Source organism: Pteronotus mesoamericanus, unplaced genomic scaffold (assembly GCF_021234165.1).
Source record: "Pteronotus mesoamericanus isolate MK-2021 breed Mesoamerican mustached bat unplaced genomic scaffold, CSHL_Meso_final scaffold_476, whole genome shotgun sequence".
Classification (NCBI taxonomy): Eukaryota; Metazoa; Chordata; class Mammalia; order Chiroptera; family Mormoopidae; genus Pteronotus; species Pteronotus mesoamericanus.
Genome location: NW_026555318.1, coordinates 598497 through 619033, shown reverse-complemented (window position 1 = coordinate 619033; position 20537 = coordinate 598497). Strand labels below are relative to the sequence as shown.

At 45.7% G+C, this 20537-nt stretch overlaps 1 protein-coding gene across 2 annotated transcripts in view; it reads right to left on the bottom strand.

The window, feature by feature from the left end:
* Nucleotides 1-991: 991 nt before the first annotated feature.
* Nucleotides 992-20537, bottom strand: part of STAT3 (signal transducer and activator of transcription 3) — a 53536-nt gene continuing 33990 nt past the window's right edge. The window contains exons 5-24 of one of the 2 annotated variants that reach the window (XM_054593681.1): nucleotides 20054-20149; nucleotides 19813-19894; nucleotides 19513-19607; nucleotides 19196-19347; nucleotides 17361-17519; nucleotides 17097-17189; nucleotides 16188-16247; nucleotides 12891-12920; nucleotides 12698-12791; nucleotides 12543-12590; nucleotides 10605-10688; nucleotides 9827-9925; nucleotides 9557-9692; nucleotides 8690-8742; nucleotides 8350-8444; nucleotides 8089-8228; nucleotides 7399-7611; nucleotides 4137-4179; nucleotides 3733-3845; nucleotides 992-3095 (exon numbers count right to left, since the gene is read on the bottom strand). In XM_054593681.1, the coding sequence (XP_054449656.1) occupies nucleotides 3040-3095; nucleotides 3733-3845; nucleotides 4137-4179; nucleotides 7399-7611; nucleotides 8089-8228; nucleotides 8350-8444; nucleotides 8690-8742; nucleotides 9557-9692; nucleotides 9827-9925; nucleotides 10605-10688; nucleotides 12543-12590; nucleotides 12698-12791; nucleotides 12891-12920; nucleotides 16188-16247; nucleotides 17097-17189; nucleotides 17361-17519; nucleotides 19196-19347; nucleotides 19513-19607; nucleotides 19813-19894; nucleotides 20054-20149 (1941 nt within the window). In that variant the 3' untranslated portion in view covers nucleotides 992-3039. The remainder of the gene's footprint in view (nucleotides 3096-3732; nucleotides 3846-4136; nucleotides 4180-7398; nucleotides 7612-8088; nucleotides 8229-8349; nucleotides 8445-8689; nucleotides 8743-9556; nucleotides 9693-9826; nucleotides 9926-10604; nucleotides 10689-12542; nucleotides 12591-12697; nucleotides 12792-12890; nucleotides 12921-16187; nucleotides 16248-17096; nucleotides 17190-17360; nucleotides 17520-19195; nucleotides 19348-19512; nucleotides 19608-19812; nucleotides 19895-20053; nucleotides 20150-20537) is intronic. The other variant, XM_054593682.1, reaches the window with a different exon arrangement.

Sequence of the window (20537 nt, the reverse complement as noted above, 5' to 3'; positions counted from 1 at the left end):
CGCGAGGAGTGGAAAGCACTGGGGCTGCCGCCCTGAGCGATCGTGAAGCTGGCGGCCAGGGGCCAGGACAACTCAACCCCCTCCCCCGCAGGCTCACAGGAGGGCCTCGCAGCGGTCTCTCCTCCCCGAGACCAGCAGGTGGCACCGTGCCGCTGCACTGTGTTCTGAGAGGGCAGGGGAGGGTGGTGTCCCCATTTGGACCCCTCTGGCACCAAGGTCCAGGGGCTGTCCCTGGGGTCCCCTTGGGGGAAGGGGAGAGCGAGGACCCGCTGACGAGGTTGCTTCAGAGCTCAAAGTGAGGGAAGAGGGGCTGGCGGCTCGCCCCAGGAGGCGCAGGGGCCCAGAGCAGGGCGCCGGGGGCGGGTGGGGAGGGAAGCAGCCGCCAGCCCCGCCTGAGCATAACTAATCTCGCTTCCATCTCTGCAGGGGAAGGCGCTCGTATCTCACACTCCTGCTCAGATCAGCTCCGTGGGACTCGGCGCAAGGGGAGGGGGTGGAAGAGCCGAGTGGGCGCCGATGTCTGTGAATTATCACCACTGACTGAGGCCCCGAGCAACAGCCAGTTAGGTGTTTAGTTTGTCCCCGCTGAGTGACTGAAGAGTAAGTGATAATGGAGCAACTGTGGAAGGGGAGGCCTTGGGGGTGGCCTTAGGTAGCTTATCAGACCCCAGGCAGGAGGCCCAGCTTGCAAAGGCCCTGGAGGGAGGAGGGAGGAAGGAAGAGAGGGAAGGGGGGCCTCCGCTCTGGCACCTTTGTGCGGAGGAGTGTGACCCCTGGCTCCTTGAGCGACCTCTTACCTGGAAGCTGGTGACTAACACAAGTCGGGGAGGTTGCTCAGTGTCCCAGAAGTGGGCCTGACTCAACTCAGCAATGAGAGGCTGAGGTGACCAGCCCGGAGGGGGTGCCACCCCCTCCTGTCCAGACGCAGGCTTGACCTGTGAGTAAGGAACCTCCACTAGCCAGAGACAGAGCTGCCAGGCTATCAGACAGGGCCTATATATTTTTATTTTCGGAAGTTAAAGTAGATACAGCAATATACAAAAAAAAAAAAAACAAAACAAAACAAAAAACAACAAACCCACAATAATATAAATTTTTACACTATGAAGTATACATTGGAATTGGATGCAGTGGCCAAGACAGCAGCTTACAAACCACTGTGTAAGTAGGTTAAGCGATCGATGGGAACCCCTTGGTGGGGCTGGGGTTGGGTGGGGCAGACAATGGAGAGAAAACGGGCAGGTTCTGGAGGACTTGGTTCTTTAAGAAAGCGGCCAAACCAAGTCTCAGCTCCTCTCAGAACTTTGCTACAATCAGAGTTAAACCCCGATACAAATGCTACCTCAAAGCTCCGACCTTGACGATACCTGCTCCAGAGAAGCCCGGATCCTCGCCTCAGGCCCCTCTGATCCCAACCTTCTCTCATTCTATGAGTCGAGAGTGCTGCTAGCGAGGGGAGAGCTCTGCACTGCCTGTCAGCTGTTTCTAGGCAGGACGGCAGGATGGCCAAGGGCAACCCCTGCTTGTTTTGGAGAGAAGGTCCTTATCCCCTCAATTCAGCAACTGGCTAATTTGGGTATAACACACAGCATGCTATAGAAACTGATCAAACAATACAAAGTGGTTCTGGACCACCCACTATAGCCATGCCTCTGGGCCAGAGGAGACCCCAAAATCAAATACCGCCTCTCACGCTCCCAAGTGTTCTGAAATACACAGTAAATGTGACCTGTTCTGCTTCCTCTGAGGGCCCCAGAGGGTAGGAGATAGTTTAGGAGATAGTTACCAGAGTTGGGGGGAGGCTGGGTGCGTGCTCCCTCACACAGGGGCGGACTGAGCCTGTGCCCCTGCGAAACCAGGTGCTGTGGGCAATTGCCAAGAAACTGGGATAAGAACCACATTCCCTGAGTTCAACCAGACCCTTGGTTGGGGCCCCACAGTCTGAGTCATGTTCAACCTGTAATTTCCTCCCTCTTATTCCAGGAAGTCCTGAGAGACCAGGATTCCTAAAGCAAACAGGGCAGGGGACCTTTGGACACAGTAAGGGGCCACGCCACAAAAGGGGTCAGGCGGACTGGAGGGAAGAAGGGGAACCATCCCGTTCCTTGTAAGGCACCCACAGCACCACCCGGGCTCTGAGACAGGGGTGCAAGTCCAGGCGGAGAGGGGCAGGTTACAAGCACCCCTCTGCCCAGCCTTACCTACCGATAGGCCAACACATAAAAGGGAAAAATAAAAACTCTGTTTATATATATATATATATATACACATAGATATAGATATATCTAGATATATATATCTATATCTATGTATATATATAAAAGTCTAGAATGTTTAGGTTCTCCTTCAACCTTCCTATTGCAAAACCAAAGGCCAAGCCATAGCTCCAGACGTCTTTTCAGGGTTGGATCCGAAGCCCATTTCAGGGTTTATATAAAGTATCAGCCTGAAGAAAGCTGAATGCCTGAAGCACCAAGGAGGCTATTGGCTGAATTTTCTTAAATACAGAAAAGGCTATGCTGATACAGTGTTTTGCCCTTTAATTATTTATTTATTTAAATTTAAAAAGAAACCTGGGGCTTTGACAGTCCTATCTTTTATGTGGACACTAGCAAGATTGAAAGTGCAATGCCAGGGTTCGCAGCTAGAGGCAGCCTGTGGCACTCGCTTACGGAACGGGCGGAGGGCGGCCGCTGGCACCAGGAGGCACTTGTCTAACAACAAGCTGCTGAGAAAGGAGGGCAGGGGAGCAAAGAAAAACAAGGCATTTCCTTTTTCTCCCTCTTGCCGCCCCTTCCACATCCCCTGATCACAGTCTCTTTCTTATTTGCATTTAGATAAAAGCACATCACCCACATTCATTCATTTCTCTATTTGAAAAAAGTGCCCAGATTGCTCAAAGATAGCAGAAGTAGGAGATTAAAACAAATCTGGAACCACAAAGTTAGGAGTTTAGATGCTCTGGGGTTTGGCTGCTTAGGGGTGGAGAACAGGTAGGTGCCTCTCTCATCTCTCCCTGCAGCTTCGGTCCTCGGCGCCTCACATGGGGGAGGTGGCGCACTCTGAGGTCAGCTCCATGTCGAATGTGAGGGACTCTGGAGGGACAGACAGGGAGAGCTGGTTCAGTCACCGGAGCCCTTCAGCTGGCAGGGCGCTCACCCCTCACCCTTTGGGGGACAAGGGTTCAGGCCACCTCGGCCATCAAGTGTCCTGCCCGGTACGGCCAAGGCTTGGTTGCATAGCCCAGATCCACTCTTCCCCCTACTGGGCCCTGCCTCTGGAAGGGCGCAGTCCCCTTTCTACCTGAAGTGACCCCCGACCCTATGTGTTTAAAGACCCTCTAGGCTGCCCTGCAGGACGCAGCAGCCTGGTGCCACAGGCGGCTGGTCCCAAGTGAGAGGGGCGGTCGCTACAAAACGCCCAGCAGAGTTCAAAGACCCAGTGCAAGAAAACCTCGTTCATTTTTTTCCTACACATTGACATGAGAGTAATTTGGATTTATTGGGCTAATTAAAAAATATTAAAATTAACCTCACTTGCTTCTTTTCACTGTTTGTAGTGTGACTACCGGCAAACTGCCGCTTACGCAGGCGGCGCTGCCGGTCCGGCTGGGGAGTGCGCTCTAGGGCCTCTTTTACAACCCGTGTGACCAGCTCTCAGCTCCACACATGGGAAGTCACACAAGGGGGACCAACTTCCCTCCTAGGGACAGCCTGCCAACCAAGCACTTACCAAACTGCCCTCCTGCTGAGGGTTCAGCACCTTCACCATTATTTCCAAACTGCATCAATGAATCTAAAGTGCGGGGGGACATCGGCAGGTCAATGGTGTTACTGCAGGTCGTTCTGTAGGAAATGGGGAGCAGCAGGAGGGCAAAGGGCCGGGTTGACAAGACACAATGGATAAAAAAAAAAAAAAGAAAAAAAGAACAAAACACACACACACAAGCCATCAAACTCTGGTCTCCAACAGAAAAATAAAAGCTCAAGCTTTTTAAACACGCAAGGTCACTTTGAGTACTGAACATAGCCCAGGGCCTCCAACCCTTCACAGGGAACTCTCACCCAGCGTCCCATCCCCAGGGGGAACTGAAGACATTAGAAATGAAGGCAAAATTGGGAAAGGAAGCCACTTACGGTGTCACACAGATAAACTTGGTCTTCAGGTAGGGGGCAGCACCTGGGAAGAGGAAACCGGGGGCTTACTGCGAGTGGCCCCATCCTGGCACCAGGCCGGAGGAAGCCGCTGCCTCACCAGGCTGACTTGACACTCACTCCATCCTTGCGCAGAGACTGTTTTGAGGCGGCCCTTCCTCACTGTACACTATTCGATGTTTGAGGCGCTTGCAGCTTGGAAGGAAGTTCAATTCTTTCCATAAAGCTTTCCTTAATCACAGCGGCTTTTCAGCACACCCTTGTCCGACCTGAGCCAGGAACGCCAGCCTTGTGTTCATTATTTCCCTGGATTCTGTGAGCACGTAGCTGCCTGGATGGGGTCTGAGGAGGGTGTGCTGGCCGGGTCGCATCGCCCAGGGGACTTCTCTACATGCAGGAGCAGAGCTTTGAGTTCAGCATCCTGTGCGGATACCAACACCACCGAGTGTCCAAGAGAACACGAAGCCTCTAACGCTTGTGGTTCCAACGCCAGGCGTCACACCTTCTATCCCTATTGGCTCTAATCTGCCTCTATTACAGCTTTAGGCGAGGGTGTCAGTAACTTTCCAGCTGGATACCTACATCGCACAAAAAGCAGCCTCTCTATAAAAGGAAGATGTTTGTGGTGCAGTACAATTGACTCTGGGCTGGAAAACAGGAGGCCTGGGTGTCTTCAATAGCTGAGAACCTGGGGCAAGACAGTTAACCTCTCGGGTATAAAATAAATGGGAGGGGGAGGGGAGGTTCCCATTTCAGCCATTTACAATTCTTGTTCTACAGTTATACACGTGAGACTTGGAATAAATGAACTTGAGGTGCTAAATGCTTACACCAAGAGGGACCCTTGGAGACCTTGGCATGAAATTTGGGGGATTCAGGTGAACAGATCATGTAGGAGGCATGGTGTACAGCGAGCTGGATTGAGAGAAGCACATTTATAAAGCTAGGGGCTTACATAGAAACTGAGCCATCAGGAAGTCTGACGACAATCTGAGAAAGGCATTGCCAAGGGGTCCTTAGGTCCCTGCCACCTAAGTTTAATTTGGGGGCAAGAAATAGATTCAGTCAGTGCAGCGTCCAAAGAAGCTGTGGAGGCAGAGTTCCAGTGTCGCAGAACTCCACTTGGCCCAGGCCAGAGCGGGCTGACACCCAAGGCAGAAAGGGTTTAATCCCCTGGGGGTGGGGCAGCTGGGAAAAACCGCTGCAGCCCAAGATGGAACAGCAGAAGCGCCAGAGGGCTGCAGCTAAAAGCTCACTTATGGATCCACGCAAGGTTGTAAATAGACTTTATCCAGTTTGTAAGGTAAGAGATTTGTCACTTCTAAGAGGGGTCTCTCTCCCAAAACCATAGGTAACACCGTGCAAGCCTACGGAGAAGCAAGGGGGAAGGAAGGTCCTGGGAAGACAATCTGTTTCTGGGGCATAATACCCGCTCCGTGCCCAGAATAGGAAGGAAACGGTCACAGACCCATCTGCCTGAGGACACCCATTTAATACAGGGCTCCACACATGCCCTGCCCCCCCTGCAGGCCCCCCGACCCCATCTCCAGGCTCGCCACACGGCCCGCACTCGGCTTACACCCGCCCGGCGGGGTGGGCAGACAAAGCCCTGAAGTCACTCATTCCTTTTTTTGTGATTGGCATGTTGCCCCTCAGGAAACAAGGACGTTTCCAGGCAGGAAAGGACCCTGCCTCCCCGTCACACGGGAGGGGCAGATGGGCATGGAGGGCACAGCCTCAGATTGGGGACTTGGATCTCAAAAGCACAATCAGTCGAAGGACCAGCACATGGACCTAATTGTCCTCTGCAGAAGGAACAAAGAGCGGTGTGGCAGGGGCTGATAAACAGATCTCCCAACTGAAGCACAACAGGGAAAGGGAGATAAGCAGCAGACAGGAAGTGAGTGTTAAACTCTTCTAGAACATGAACAAAACTCAAAACCAGTACAAGGGGAAAAGGAAAGTCAGTTGTCAACTCTCTCAAATTCCCTCTTCCAACTCCTACTCTTCCCACCAAGAAATTTTTCAGAGGGAATTCCTGGGAAAAAGTGGGAAGGAAGCTGGTGAGTCTGTGTGTGAGCTATTTGTACAGAAACCATCTTTTCAAAACCAATGGGGGTGGGCAGGGAAGCTAACCTCAAAGGATCACTTTAAGCCACTGTTGGCTTTGTGATTAAGAAAAGTTAAATAAAAACAAAAATGGCAAGCCATAGATTCCTCATCAAGGCCTGAACAGGGAACCCAGAGAGTCAAAAGCAGAAACATGGATGGGAACAGGCTATAAGGGCTCTGTCCCCCCACCCTGATCAGAGTGTTAGAGATGACCAGTCTAATGTACAATAATTTGCATATAACTTCCATGAACACATTTAAAAATATCTTATGTCCTGTCTATGGTCATACCACCCTGAACACTCCCAGTCTCGTCTAAAAATATCTGCTGTTCAATAGTTACACATTCTAAATACCAAATTTCACACCCCTCCTACCAGTTACCATCTAGCCTTTCAGTCTCCGCTCTCCCTGACTCTGCTCTCAAACCCTGTTCCAGTGCTGCTGACACTCATTTCCTCCAGAGAGCCTTTCGTCGTCCCACTCAACACGGCTGACACTGTTCAGTGACGGGGAAAAGGAAGTACGCTAGACTGAAGTCTGGGTCACGAACCTCCCAGCATCTACTAGGTGAGAAGCAGTCTGCTGCTTGTGTGTCCTATCACTAAAGCATCCTGTCCTTGCTTTCTCTGGGCACTGTTTCCGGTATGTTTGGGGCGTGGAGATGCCCCCTGGGGGGTCGGGACTCATGAGTCTGTGTATTCCCCTCTCGCTAACCCATCAGCCACCCCAAAAGTGCTCACTAGAAAGTTCTTTCCCATAAAGAGGAATAAAGATCACTGGGTCTGCCCTGGCTGGTGTGGCTCAGTGGCTTGAGTGCTGGTCTGCAAACCAAAGGGTTGCCAGTTCGATTCCCAGTCAGGGCACATGCCTGGGTTGCGGGCCAGGTCCCCAGTAGGGGGCACAGGAGAGGCAATGACACATTGATGTTTCTCTCCCTCTCTTTCTCCCGCCTTTCCCCTCTCTCTAAAAATAAATAAAATCTTTAAAATGAATAAATAAATAAACACAAATTCTACACAACCTTAAAAAAAAAAATCACTGGTTCTTCAGGTGTTCGCCTCTCTGTTCTCCAAGGATCCTACAATTTCCCATTTTTCCCCAGAAACGCCTGATGTGGAAAATCAACAACTACCTGGGTCAGCCTCAGGATGCTCTTGGCTCTCTGGCCGACAATATTTTCCGAACGCCTCCTCCTTAGGAATGTCCGGGTAGAGATAGACCAGAGGAGACACCAGGATGTTGGTGGCATCCATGATCTTATATCCCATGATGATCTCCGCGAACGACATGTTGTTCAGCTGCTGCTTGGTGTACGGTTCCACGGACTGGATCTGGGTCTTACCTGCCATGGGATGTAGGAAGGGAAGATAATGGAACCTGCAGCCAGGTGGCCCCTGAGAAGGGAAAGTCTTATCCTGGAGAGGGAAAGACTTGGGCCAACTGAGCGCTTGAGGCCCTGGACACCCTGCCCAGCCTCCTTGCACTCTGGACATGTTCAACAGGCTGCTGGAGCGGCTACCCAGCTGGGTCACAGGAAATACTCTTAAATAACTACTTGCGTAAGATATAGTAACAGGGTAGGTAGGAAAGGAGATGAAGACTAAAACTTAACTTGCAAATTTCTAAGCAAGCAAAGCAAAAATTGGCAAACGAATCCTTCAGCTGGAAGGATTTAGAGAAAAGGAGTCACCCTGTGTTTTCCGTCTCAGGGTGGAGGTGCAAGGCCATCTCTGCCCACTAGGGGGCAGTGGGTGCTTGAAACTAGCAGCAGCCATGGCAGCAACAGCAATGGAGTTGGGGAAGCAGCAGCCAAGCTTACCGCTGATGTCCTTCTCTACCCAAGTGAACGTGACGCCTCCTTCTTTGCTGCTTTCACTAAATCTTAGCAGGAAGGTGCCTGGGGGCTTGGTGCTCAAGATGGCCCTCTCCCGTTCCTTGCTGATAAAGCCCATTATGTACCTGGAGCCAAGAGGAACAGCAAGAAGGTTTGGATTGAAGGGGTCCCAGTTGCTGGCCTGCTGAGACAGCGGGCGACTTGATACACCTCTGTACTCTGCCGGACTTAAGAGTGTCAACCTACCCTTCATTCCAAAGAGCCAGAATGTACTTTTTCACAAGGTCAATGATATTGTCCAGCCAGACCCAGAAAGAGAAGCCCTTGCCAGCCATGTTTTCCTAGAGAAAAGAATAAAGGGAAAGCCAGGTCTACCACCATCCTAGCTTCTTCCTTTCTAGGGGCTCAGTGCCACCAACAGCCTCAGGCCTATCTGCCCTCAGGCAGGGCCTACTGGCCGCTGGGTTAAGAGTCTAGGGCCTTTGGGCCCAGTGCCCTCCATGACAATCTTACAGGTGAGCATCACCTCCCACCTCCCATGTCTGCTCCCAAGAGGTGATGGCAAGGAGTTAACAAGATTGCTTACTTTGCAAAACTTAGCCCATGTGATCTGACACCCTGAATAGTTCACACCAGGTCCTAAAAGAGAAAAGAATAAAGTAGTGTAATTTCCGGCTTTGAAGGAAGATCTTATTTCTTAAAACAGAGCACACACTCATAGACATTTGTGCTATAATGGGCCATGAAACCACTGGTTTTCCTGTATTTGAAGGTTGCCGCCATGGGCACACACGCGTGTGTATGCTTATGCACACGAGCACACACCCACACGCCCCCATCCCCTCCCTGCGCACACACACTTAGCCGCATCCTTTGACCCCTTCCCCTGGGTTGCAGTTCAGCCTGGCAGGGGTGGCAGAGGATGTATTAAGAACAGCCCCCACACACATTTTCCGTAGCCTTCTGCGGTGGCACGGGCGCCAGCAGCACACACTGATAAGCTGACAGCTGGTATTAAAGGGTCCCATTTAGTGGCAGCACAGGACAAAGCTACTTATAGTCCAGGTAGCACATCAAATAGTCTACTAAAATTTTTTTTCAGGGAAAAAATTAAAAATAAACCTACAGTTTATTGAAGAAATGGACAGGAATGCCAAACCTATAGCTCCACCTTCCAACATGCACTTAATAGATCATCCTAAGATTAGACAAAGTAGTACCTGGGAGGGTGGCGAGGGAGATGGCACCAAGGGAAAAGAAATCTGCCTCCCGCTTCCTAAGAATGATCCCCGGGAGGCCAGCTCCCCCTGCACCTAACTTCCCCACCTGCGGGGGCCTGCATTTTCGGGCGCCAACACAGAGCTTTGCTCAGCCAGCTTTCTCAGATGAAGAGCCCCGTAGGACAGGCTCCTTTTCTGAGGAGTGCAGGAGGGAAAGGAGGGAAAATGCTGACCTAGGAGTTTCTCTGCCAGCGTGGTCAACTGCTCAATGCTCAACCCTCGCTTCGTGGTGGAAGAGAACTGCCAGCTTAGCACCTCGGCCACCTGGTCCCAGGTTCCAATCGGGGGCTTCGTGAAAAAGTTCACATTCTATTGAAAATAAGACATGTGCTCATTTCAATGAAAGGGCAGTGCTTGAGGACCTGCACCAGGTACCACAACCATCCCTGGGCGGCGAGGAGTCAGGAGGGAAGGCTGGTACCCTTCCGGGACAGGACACTCACCTTGGGGTTGTTGGTCAGCATGTTGTACCACAGGATGGACGCCCAGGCGTTCGGCATCTGACAGATGTTGGAGATCACCACCACTGGCAAGGAGTGGGTCTGCGGAGGAAGTGGAAGGTGAGCCGGGGAGCTCAACGGCCCTCTCAGCCTCCAAAACCTCTTCCCCGCCATCTCCAGGGATCGGAGCTAAGGCCATGCTGTAGACCACACCCGCTGCCACCAGAGGAAGAGCGCTGAACACAGGCCATGGGCCTCAGGTTGGTGTCTGTGCATAACTAGGAATTTAAAGCCTGACTTGCTCAAAGCTAGCCTCAAAGACCACAGATTCTTCAAGAATAGAAGCTGTCCCTGCCAGTAAACAGAGAGGTCCCAGAAATCAAAGACTAGGATTCTTGCTTTTTCAGGCACATCTTTAATTTAAAGATCAAGAAAGTTGGGAAAAGAGAATGCAAAGGCCATGGTTTTCTGTACACTAAGAACATTAGCTGTTTAAATACTGTTTTGGTCAAACTTTAGAAATTAACTATCATCAATTTCTAAATACAGATTTTCATACCAAGTTTGCTTAAAGCTGAGAATACATGTATCTTCTAAGCACTCAAGGAATGCTAGCCTCTCAGATTGGATACTAAAGATTTTTTTGGAGAAAAATAAACAGAAATAAACACAGTGCCTTACAAAGAGTCATCATTCCACCTTCTGCAGTAAAAATCCTGCCTAGAAGTTCCTGCCCTGACCTGTGCATGTAGCGCTATCCCCATTCAGTGGCAGAACTCACCTCTAGGTCAATCTTGAGGCCTTGGTGATACACCTCAGTCTCAAAGGTGATCAGGTGCAGCTCCTCAGTCACAATCAGGGAGGCCTACAATATCAAAAAGGACATTCGGCATCAACAGCCACAGTGGAGGAGAGTAACGTGCCACAGCCACGCTGCACCAGGAATGGTAATCCACCAGGTGGCCACGAACAAAGTGCTAGGGACACAGCTCTACACGTGTTTCCTCAACACCAAGACTCTCCAGTGCCAGGGCCTCTGGCCTGCTCTTTCACTGGACTTTATAATATTACAGAGAGCCAAGAGGTCATTTGTAAGACGGGTTTGGCCCAAAGAGTAACAAAACAATGGATGCCTGTGCACCCACCACCCAGTATAAGAAGACCTTTACCACTGAGATCCTCTAGGTGGCCTTCCCCAATTCCATCCTGGTCCCTCCCCGCTCAGAAGTAACTATTATTTTATCTTGTTTGGGTTTATCATTTCCTAGCTTTATAATTATGGTTTTACCATAATGATATCTCTAAACAGTATATATATTGTTTATTTTAGATGTCTGTGAACCTTATACATATAGAATCATATGCTATGTATTCTTTGGTGACTCACTTTTCGCATGCTTGTGATTGTATGCATCAGCAATTTGTTCATTTTCACTGTTGTATAGTATTCCATCAATGTCTATACCACAAATCATTGATCTGTTCTAGTGTAGATGGGTATTTATGAAACTTGTATTTAGGGCTTATCATCAGGCTGCTGTAACATTTTGTACATGTCTCCTGGGACACATGCGCAAGGGGTGCTCTATGGTTAAGTCCCAGGAGTGGCACTGTTGATTCATAAGGTACGTTCATGTCATAATGCCAAATTGTTCTCTGACGCAGCCCTAACAATTTATATGCTGCCCCCACATCAGTAGCAGCTTTATTTTGAACAAGAGTTACCAATGAATTCTAAGACACAGAATTTCAATTCATTTTTAAAATATTCTTTTTCTGATTATGTGTTCAGTTTAAAATGCAAATAATACAGAGGCAGTACAGAGTAGCCTCAGATACTAATAGCGCAAATACACAAGCACTGCCTGGTGTATAGTCCTCTAGAATTTTTTAATCATACATGAACATGCAAAAAACAGTGTAGTATATATTTTTTAAATGAATATACTAATATAGTACTTGGATTGTTTTGCATCTTGCTTTTTACTAAACAAAAATGCCACATACATTTTTATATATCATTGCACATAAGCTACTTCACTCTTTACTGTCAAGCATTATAAATTCATTTTTTGTTTGTTTCTTACAACCTGCTACATTTTAGAGAAGAGAGAAAAAAATGGCTTAGGGACAAATATCAAAAATAATAGGGTGTCACAATTTTTTAAAAATATTATAAACTAGTTTTTGGTACATTTGCTCATTTTTCTTAAAGTTGATTCTTGACACTAAGAGTCTAATAATCTGAACCAGCAGGAGGCAGAGAGAAAACAAGGGGGATAAACAACAGATAGGTGTTACTCTTTTTCTTTTTAAAACTGTTTAACTCAGATTTGTTACTGTCTATCCCACCTCAGTGAGAAAAATGTCATAAAAAAATGGAGCCGGCAGCGCCCGCTGGCAGAAGCTGGAAGAGGAATATGGAAAGCCCCAGGCCAGGCGGCAGGCTTCTTTTTTACTAAATGGGTGTGGGCAACACAGCAAGGGACTTTCCACTCCTTCTTAATAGAGATCGAACTCCTGGGACAATCAAGGAAATATACTCCAAGCCAGAGAACTCATGGCAGATGTGACTTCTGATCATGTCATCCTGGCCCACAGTGATTTTTCTGAATGACTACAATTGAAACTGCAGGTTGGCATCTGTAGTTCTAGGCGCTTTTTCTCTCCCCCTCAGAGAAAACCCTCCAGCTGGCTTTCATCCCCCATTAACACTCACGTCACAGTTGGCGCGGCCCCCGTTACCACATCTTTGCTCTCTCAGGGTCTGCAAGGAAAGCAAAGAGCACCTCTGTCACGTGAAGCTGACCACCCCCCGCCCCCTCCCTCTGCCAGAGGCCCTTGGCGAAGGGGAGATCCAGGCCTCCTGCGTACCAAGTGTTTGAATTCTGCGGATAGGCTGCCGTTGTTGGATTCTTCCATGTTCATGACTTTCGTGTTTGTGCCCAGAATGTTAAATTTCCGGGATCTGAATCACAGGAGAAAAACCAACCCCAGAAGTGACTGAGTGGCCAGAGGACAAAGTTAGACTAAACAGAACAAAAGGAAGCCTCTAGGCTGAACTCACCCTCTGAGAGCTGCTACATCTCCGGAGTCTCTGTTAGGAACACAAACCCGTGTTAATAAGACAGGCTCTGTGTTTCTTCAAAAAATACCTACTTTGAACACCTGTCATTTACTCTGATAGAAAAACTGCTGTGCTGCTGGGAATTTCTATAAGCTAGTCCATTACATTTTATATGTGAAATATAACACCCCTGTACAAGCTTAAGTAGTAGACGCAGCTAGCTGTCTACCCGACCCCCACAGCCCCCTTCCTAACTGAAGCTGCATCCTGACCATTACGTCCATCAGAGCATGGCATGCCCACAGCGCAGAGGTCTGGGGGCGGGGGGCGGGGTGAGGACATGGCCTACATGGTCTCAATCAGACTAGGAAGAAATTATATCCCTGGCTGGATTAACTACTACATTCCAGAGCTTCAGCTAAACATGAGCAAGGAAGTATGTGGCCTTTATTACAAGCAACCATGTTGCAACCGAGAAGGGAACCTTGGAATGCAGAAGATGCTTATGATGACAGAGAAGAGACAGGAGATTCTGGGTCCTTGATGCCATCAATGAGTCACTAATCTCACTGTCAGGAACTTAACCTAACTCTACATTTCCAGTTATACTGGGCCGCAAACTTCCTTATTCTTTAAGTTCCATTGGATTTTCTGTAAAGGTTTACTGTCACCGCAACTCAGAGAGTCCCATTTGATATACTACTTGCAGTGTGGCCACTGTTCTTTAAGTCTACATTTTTAATATATAGTCTTTTTATACAGTCACATTTCTTGGTCTTTTCCTTTTTTTATTACTTTCCACTGTTCTGAAAGTCTCCATTGCTACATAATCTCTTACATTTTTAGAATTAGTAATAGTTATTATTTATATTAAAGTGTATTCCAAGTGGGTTTATAGATTAAAACTGATCAACTTTTAAACCATTTAGAAGATATATTTCCATATATCACATTTTAGAACTCCAGAGTCTTCATCCTCAGGAAAGCTTCCCTGTCTAACCTATCTTTCTTTTTTAAAACCTATTTTTCTTTTTGTATTACAGCTTTGATGTACAATTGATAAATAAACTGTACTATTTAAAATGTACAATTTGATAGTTAGATACATGTATATATACTATATATACTTGTCGAAACATCAGCTCCATCGAGATAATGTACATGCCCATCATTTCCAAAGTTCCCCATACCTATTTGCTCTCCGTTTCCCAATCCCACACTCCGCCCTACTCCCGTCCCTAGGCAACCACTGATCTGCTTTCGGGCACTATAGATTCATTTGCATTTCCAGGATTTCACATAAATGGAAACATAGAGTATGTACTCTTTGTGTTTTTTTCTCTAGATTCTTTCACTTAGCATAATTATTTGAGATTTATTCATGTGTAGCAATAGTCCATTCCTTCTTGTTGGTGAGTAATATTCCATTCTACAGATATACCACAAATGGATTTATTCATTCACCTGTTAGTAGACATTTATCTATGAATGGACATTTGTGTACAACCCTTTGTGTGGACATAGGCTTTCATTTCTCTTGGGCTAATACCTAGGAGTGAAAAGGTTGGGTCTTAGTGTAGGTGCATATTTAGCTTTTAGGAAACTGCCAAGCTGTTTTCCAAAGTGGTTTTACCATTTTGCCATTTTACCACCACTATATTATATATTCACCTATGCTTTTAAGATACTTTTGTTTAAACACATAAATACATCTGGAATTTATTCTCATGGATAGTAAAACTTACTTCTCACTCTAATTCCACACTATCAAGTTGTGAGATATCATTAATTCCTTTTATAAACCTGACATCTATTTCTGGACTTAGCATTTTGTTTCAATGATCAGTTTATTCCTGTCCTAGTAACATACTCGTTTAGTAACAAACTTTGTAGTACATTTTATTATCTGCTAAGGCAGCTTCTCACAACACCCCCCCATGATTTTTATTTATTTTTAAAAAATGTTTTTGAAAGTATAGTGGTGATTGCCAGGAGTTGGGATGAGAGAGAAATGGGGATTTGTTGATCAATGAATAAATATAGTTTTGATTTTGCAAGAGAAAAAAGTTCTGGAGATCTGTTGTACAACAATGTTGAAAACATGCAATACTACTGGACTACATACACTTAAAAATAGTTAAGTTGGTAAATTTTATGTTAAATTTTTTAAATGGTGATTCAAAATAATTTTTTTTTAAAAAGCTACCTATGCTTATCTTTTTCCATCTAAGATACAGCTTAAAAAGCAAGTCAAGAGTTTACAAAAATATCATAGGTAAAATCTTAATTGCATTTTGGTTGGTTGGTGCTGTATTAACTGAAAATAATATCTTTATGATAAAATTAGAAGTCTATAATCCAAAAATATGATTTGTCTCATCATTTTTTACAATATCCCTTTCTCATTGAAATGTCTTCTTCAAGTAGTTTTTAAAGATTTCTGTTAAGCTGATCACAACCAATTTTTACTTTTTTTTGCTTATTGTGAGATCATTTTTCTATTATAATTCCTAACTGGAAATGCTAACATATGGTTGAAGTTATTAATTTTTGATTGCTTATTTATTTATTAAACCTATCACCTTTCTCAAGTCCTTTATTTCATTAGTAATTATTTTCCAGTTTATTCTAGTGAAATTTCCAAATAAATATTATATTACCTAAAAATAAAAATACATTTAATACATTTTCTCTCTTTTTTATTGATATTAGAGACAGAGAAGAAAAGAGAGAGGGGAAAAAAAAAACAAACTGTTGTTCTATTTATTTATGCAATCATTGGTTGATTCTTATATGTGCACTGCCCAGGAATCGAACTTGCAACCTTGGCATATCAGGACAATGCTCTAACCAACTGAGCTACCCCAGTAAGGCCATTTTCTGTTTTCTAATCTCTTCAAAAGCTATGTGAATTTTAATATTTGAAAAGGCATTGTCAAATTTTGAAAATTATTCTATTGTGGGAAAGTGTAGAACAATTTAAAACACCCATTTTCCCCATATATTCTTAGTTTTATATACTATGCATAAATTACATTTTTTAAGTAAAAAAATTAAAGAAAAAGAGGGACTCAGAGTCATAAGAGCAAACACAACTCAAATCTATACCCGCTAACTTTGTGGTTTTATTCCGGCATGTAAATGACAATGCACTGCAGGTCTCATGGAAACTTCTGTTCGAAAAGCAAAGGTCTCTGAATGGAGATAAAGCCTCTTAAGTTCATATGATGTCTGTCAAAGCTCTCATTTCTCTGTCATTTGAAAAAAAAAAAAAGAGCTAAGGTAAGGAGTACTTACTTGTCAATGCACACTTTAATTTTGAGCTGATAATTTAACTCAGGGAATTTGACCAGCAATCTATTACCAAGAAAAAGAAGGAAAAAAAAGTTTCTGAGCAAAGAAAAAAAACAATCCAGTTTAAAAAAATAAAAAAGTCAGAAGGCTCCCCTAGCAACTTCCAGCTAAAGAAATATAAAATTCATAACTCTTCATTTCTAAGAGGTGAATAAATGACAATCCCAAATTCCTCTTCCTGTCAGTACTGTCTTTGATATTAAGTATCACCCTTTAGGCCAGAGGTACTGGGGAAAAAAAAAAAAAAGCCTAAGAAGTGAGAACTTGGACAAAGCTGTAAAAGATTCACCAAAGGATAATAAAAGCCATTACAGGAATACGTGCTCTGCAGCTGGTTTTCTTTCTATTAAACCTGAAACCTAACACCAAACCAAGTTTCTAAGTGGGAAATTTCACTGCGGAAGGGCAAACCCCAGCATACCTGTCTGAGCTGAGTATGAAAGTAACACTCCATCCTGCGGGCCCACCACCCACTCGCTCTGTGGTCCCCCTTAGCTTCTGTATCACTAAGCCTTACTCTTTCCCTTAATATCCTCAGGGAAAAGTAGGCTCAAAGAACAGAAAACAGCTGGTATTATTTTGCCTCTTTTTCAGAGCAGGAGGAAACACTGTGTTCTCAGACCGTAGGATTGGAATCATAGGAATATGTCCCGGTTACCTCAAAAAGATGACTGTTCCTTAACTTTTGGCAGAAGAAACAAAAAGCAAGTCGGTATTACGCCAACAAATTCCATACCCACCACAGTACTGCCTGAGATGCATGTGAACAAGCCTGGCCACCAACTGTGCTCTTGTCCTAAGAACGTCCCTCCCTCTGTAAAATAGCTACCACAAGTGACGTGCATGGCCCACCTGACTTTCGTAGTAAACTGGACGCCGGTCTTGATGACTAGGGGCCGGTCGGGATGCATGGGCATGCAGGGCTGTCGCTCAACCACAAAGGCACTGGAAGGGAGAGGGGACAGCAGTTCACACGCTGTGCAGCGCACCAGCCTTCGTCCTGTGTTTCCAAAGTGTGCCAATCTCTCGTTCAAGGATGTGATTAGGGGCAGGGAGGAAGGGGACTTGAGAGGGAAGGGGTGGTGGGGAGGGGAAGGGACAAGGATTCTAAGTTACCTTTTCATTAAGTTTCTAAAGAGCTCCACAATTCTCTCCTCCAGCATTGGCCGGTGCTGTACAATAGGGTCCCCTTTGTAGGAAACTTTTTGCTGTAATTCCTCCAGTTTCTTAATTTGTTGGCGGGTCTGAAGTTGAGATTCTGCTAATGAGGTTATCCTGCCATTAAATAAGGAAGTTACCAGTTACCTAAGGGAGGGTATGTGGGTAAACGAGAGGGGGAGGGAGTACCATAGATACAAACACCACTATGCAGTCCTCTGAAATAAGAAAGGGAGACTTTTTTTTACTGTGGTAAAATACATATAACATAACATTTACCATTTGGAGGCATGCAATTCAGAGGCATTAGATAAGAAAAGAAGGAATTTACTCTGCATTAAATAAGAAAAGGAGAAATTTATTTTGCCTTTCTTAAATAGTCCCTTCCTAAAATCTTACATTTCAAAGAGGGAGCTAGGCACAGAAGTGTCAAAACTTACACTATTATATTTAAGAATTATCATAGGAGGTATTTAAGAGTTATCATTGGAAAGTGACAAGAAATAGAACTGTCTATGGAGAACATGGAATATGGATTTGGCACTCACTTTTTTATCCTAATTTATCCTTGCACTAATGTTAGGCCTGGGGAAACAGGAGAAAGACAATCCAGAAAGATGGATTTGACTTAGCTCTGCCATCCATTGCCTGTGTGACCTTGGCCAAGTCCCTTCGCCATTGTGGGACTTAATGTCCCCTTGCATGAGAGAAGGGGTTAAACTGCCCGATCCCTACGAACCTTTCGGTATCGAAGGATGACGTTGTTTCAAAATGTTGATAAAATGCACTTAGGAAAAGCGGATAGGGAGTCAAAGACTGATTAAGCCTGTCCCCAAGAACAGGAAATACTAGTATCTCTCCTTGATGGCATACCACTAGTTTAATAAAGACTAAAAGACCTCAGAAAGAGAAGATGAAAGACACAGGGGGGTGAGGGTGGGCAGGGATGGGGCAGGACGGCTGATGGGACTTCTGAGCTCCCTGGCTCCTTTCTGGCACTTAACATTCTCCTGTTTCCAGAACCTAAGCTTTTTGGTTCCCTGATTAGAAAGAACTTAAAACTGCTTTCAGTGAAGTTAACAAAACTCAGGGTTGCGAGGATATGAACAAACAGGCATTCTCACATAGAGTTGCCCTAAATTTCCAATTTCATGCTCTGTGTATCTGGGTTTCCCATGATGTCAAGTTTCTCCTAGTTTATTTAAGCTGGTGCGACCCATTCCTTATTGGACCTTGCATATCAAGGGTGCTCATAAAGACATGCTGGCTGGCTGAATGTGTAAAAGAGCAGGTTTCAGAAGAGCATATGAAGAGCAATACCACTAATGTAAAAACATTCATTCAGATTTCTGTCTTTGTATGTACAAATACAACAGCTATCAAGAGTGATGGTCACTAAAATCTTAACTGCAGGTGCTTCTGAATAATTCAATTTTAAAAGACTTTTCTTCTCTTTATTAATTTTCTGGATTTGAACTTTTTTTCCCTTATAAAGAACATGTGTCATTTTAGATTATTAAAGTAACTAAAATTTAAAATTTAGTCTGTTAAATACACCTAAATCAAAAACATTGAGTTATAAAATAAAACAAATTTAATATACAGTAATATAAGTACATTTTCATTTTTAAAAAATGTCCAAATAACATGAAAGCTTTAACTCTTAGAGCTATACTTTACTATATGAGTCCCCATCTTTGAAGTACAGTACCACCTCTTTGGGCCGGCAGTTATGACCATGACTTAGCCTAGCTTTCTACAAAGAAAGGAAAAGCTTCTCTTTCATCTCTCACCAGTTTTCTAGACGATCTAGGCAGATGTTGGGAGGGCCTCCAATGCACGCAATCTGTTGCCGCCTCTTCCAGTCAGCCAGCTCCTCGTCCGTGAGAGTTTTCTGCACGTACTCCATAGCCGACAAAAGCCCCGCCAGCTCACTCACAATGCTCTGGTCGGAAACCAAAACAAAGTCAGAAAACATTTCCTCAGACCGTCTCTAACCACATGCTGCAGTCAGTTCCAGAGAAGGAACTTAAAACCAAGCAGGTTCTGCCAGGAGATGCAGAGAACCGCTGGTGAGTGAGACAGGAGCTGGGTAGTCCCGTGCTCTTACTCGCCGCATCTGGTCCAGTGCGGTTAGCATCTGTTCTAGCTGCTGCATCTTCTGCCTGGTCACCGACTGGTTGTTTCCATTCAGATCTTGCATGTCTGTGGAGGAAGGAAAAACTTCTTGACCCAAGGGAACATTCCTATCCTTAGTCACCGGGCTCCCTTAAGCAAAACAGTACATTAGTCCCTAAGAACACCCACCCCCAAAGTCTGAACACAGGGTCGAGCCAAAGAATTCCTGAAACTCAAGTAACTCAAACTCACTTTCTACAGGAGATTTTTAACGTCTCTAATATTCACTTGCCTCCTTGACTCTTGAGGGTTTTATAGTTGAAATCAAAGTCATCCTGGAGGTTCTCTACCACTTTCATTTTCTGTTCTAGATCCTGTTAAAACAAACATATAAACTGAAGCAGAAAATAGTTCCTTGGAGAGATGGAAAAAAGTGTTTGAGAAAAATGAAGCCAAAACCTCAAAAGAGGCACAGGCAGAAGCCACGGGCAACATCCCCAAGAAAAGGGGCGTTTCCCCCAGACTCGCTTTACCTGCACTCGCTTCCGAACGTCCTGCAGGTGCTGCTCCAGCATCTGCTGCTTCTCTGTCACCACGGCAGCTGTGGGGTGGTTGGCCTGGCCCCCTTGCTGCCAAAAAAGGGAGTTGACACATGTCAATGCAGGAGACGTGGGGAGAAAAACACCTCTGTCCAGTCTGCGTCCCACCCCACTACCTTTCCCATTCGGCCTGAGACACTGCAGCCGCTGGGAGAGGAAGGGAAGCAGCGGCCGTGCGCCGGGCCTTGTTGCGGGCGGTTCTGCAGCAGCTGCCGCTCTCCACGTGCTGTCGTGTGATGTCAAGGAAGCCCTCACACAGTCTCACCTGTGTCCTTGGCCTTTTATCTCTAGGTCATACTGGGGACCTACTCTGTGTACTGCACGGGAAGCCACATGTTGAGGACATGGTCCCTTCCTTCTAAAAACTCATTCTAGGTACGTATGTAAAAAATTTCAGAACAATTTTTATGACCACACA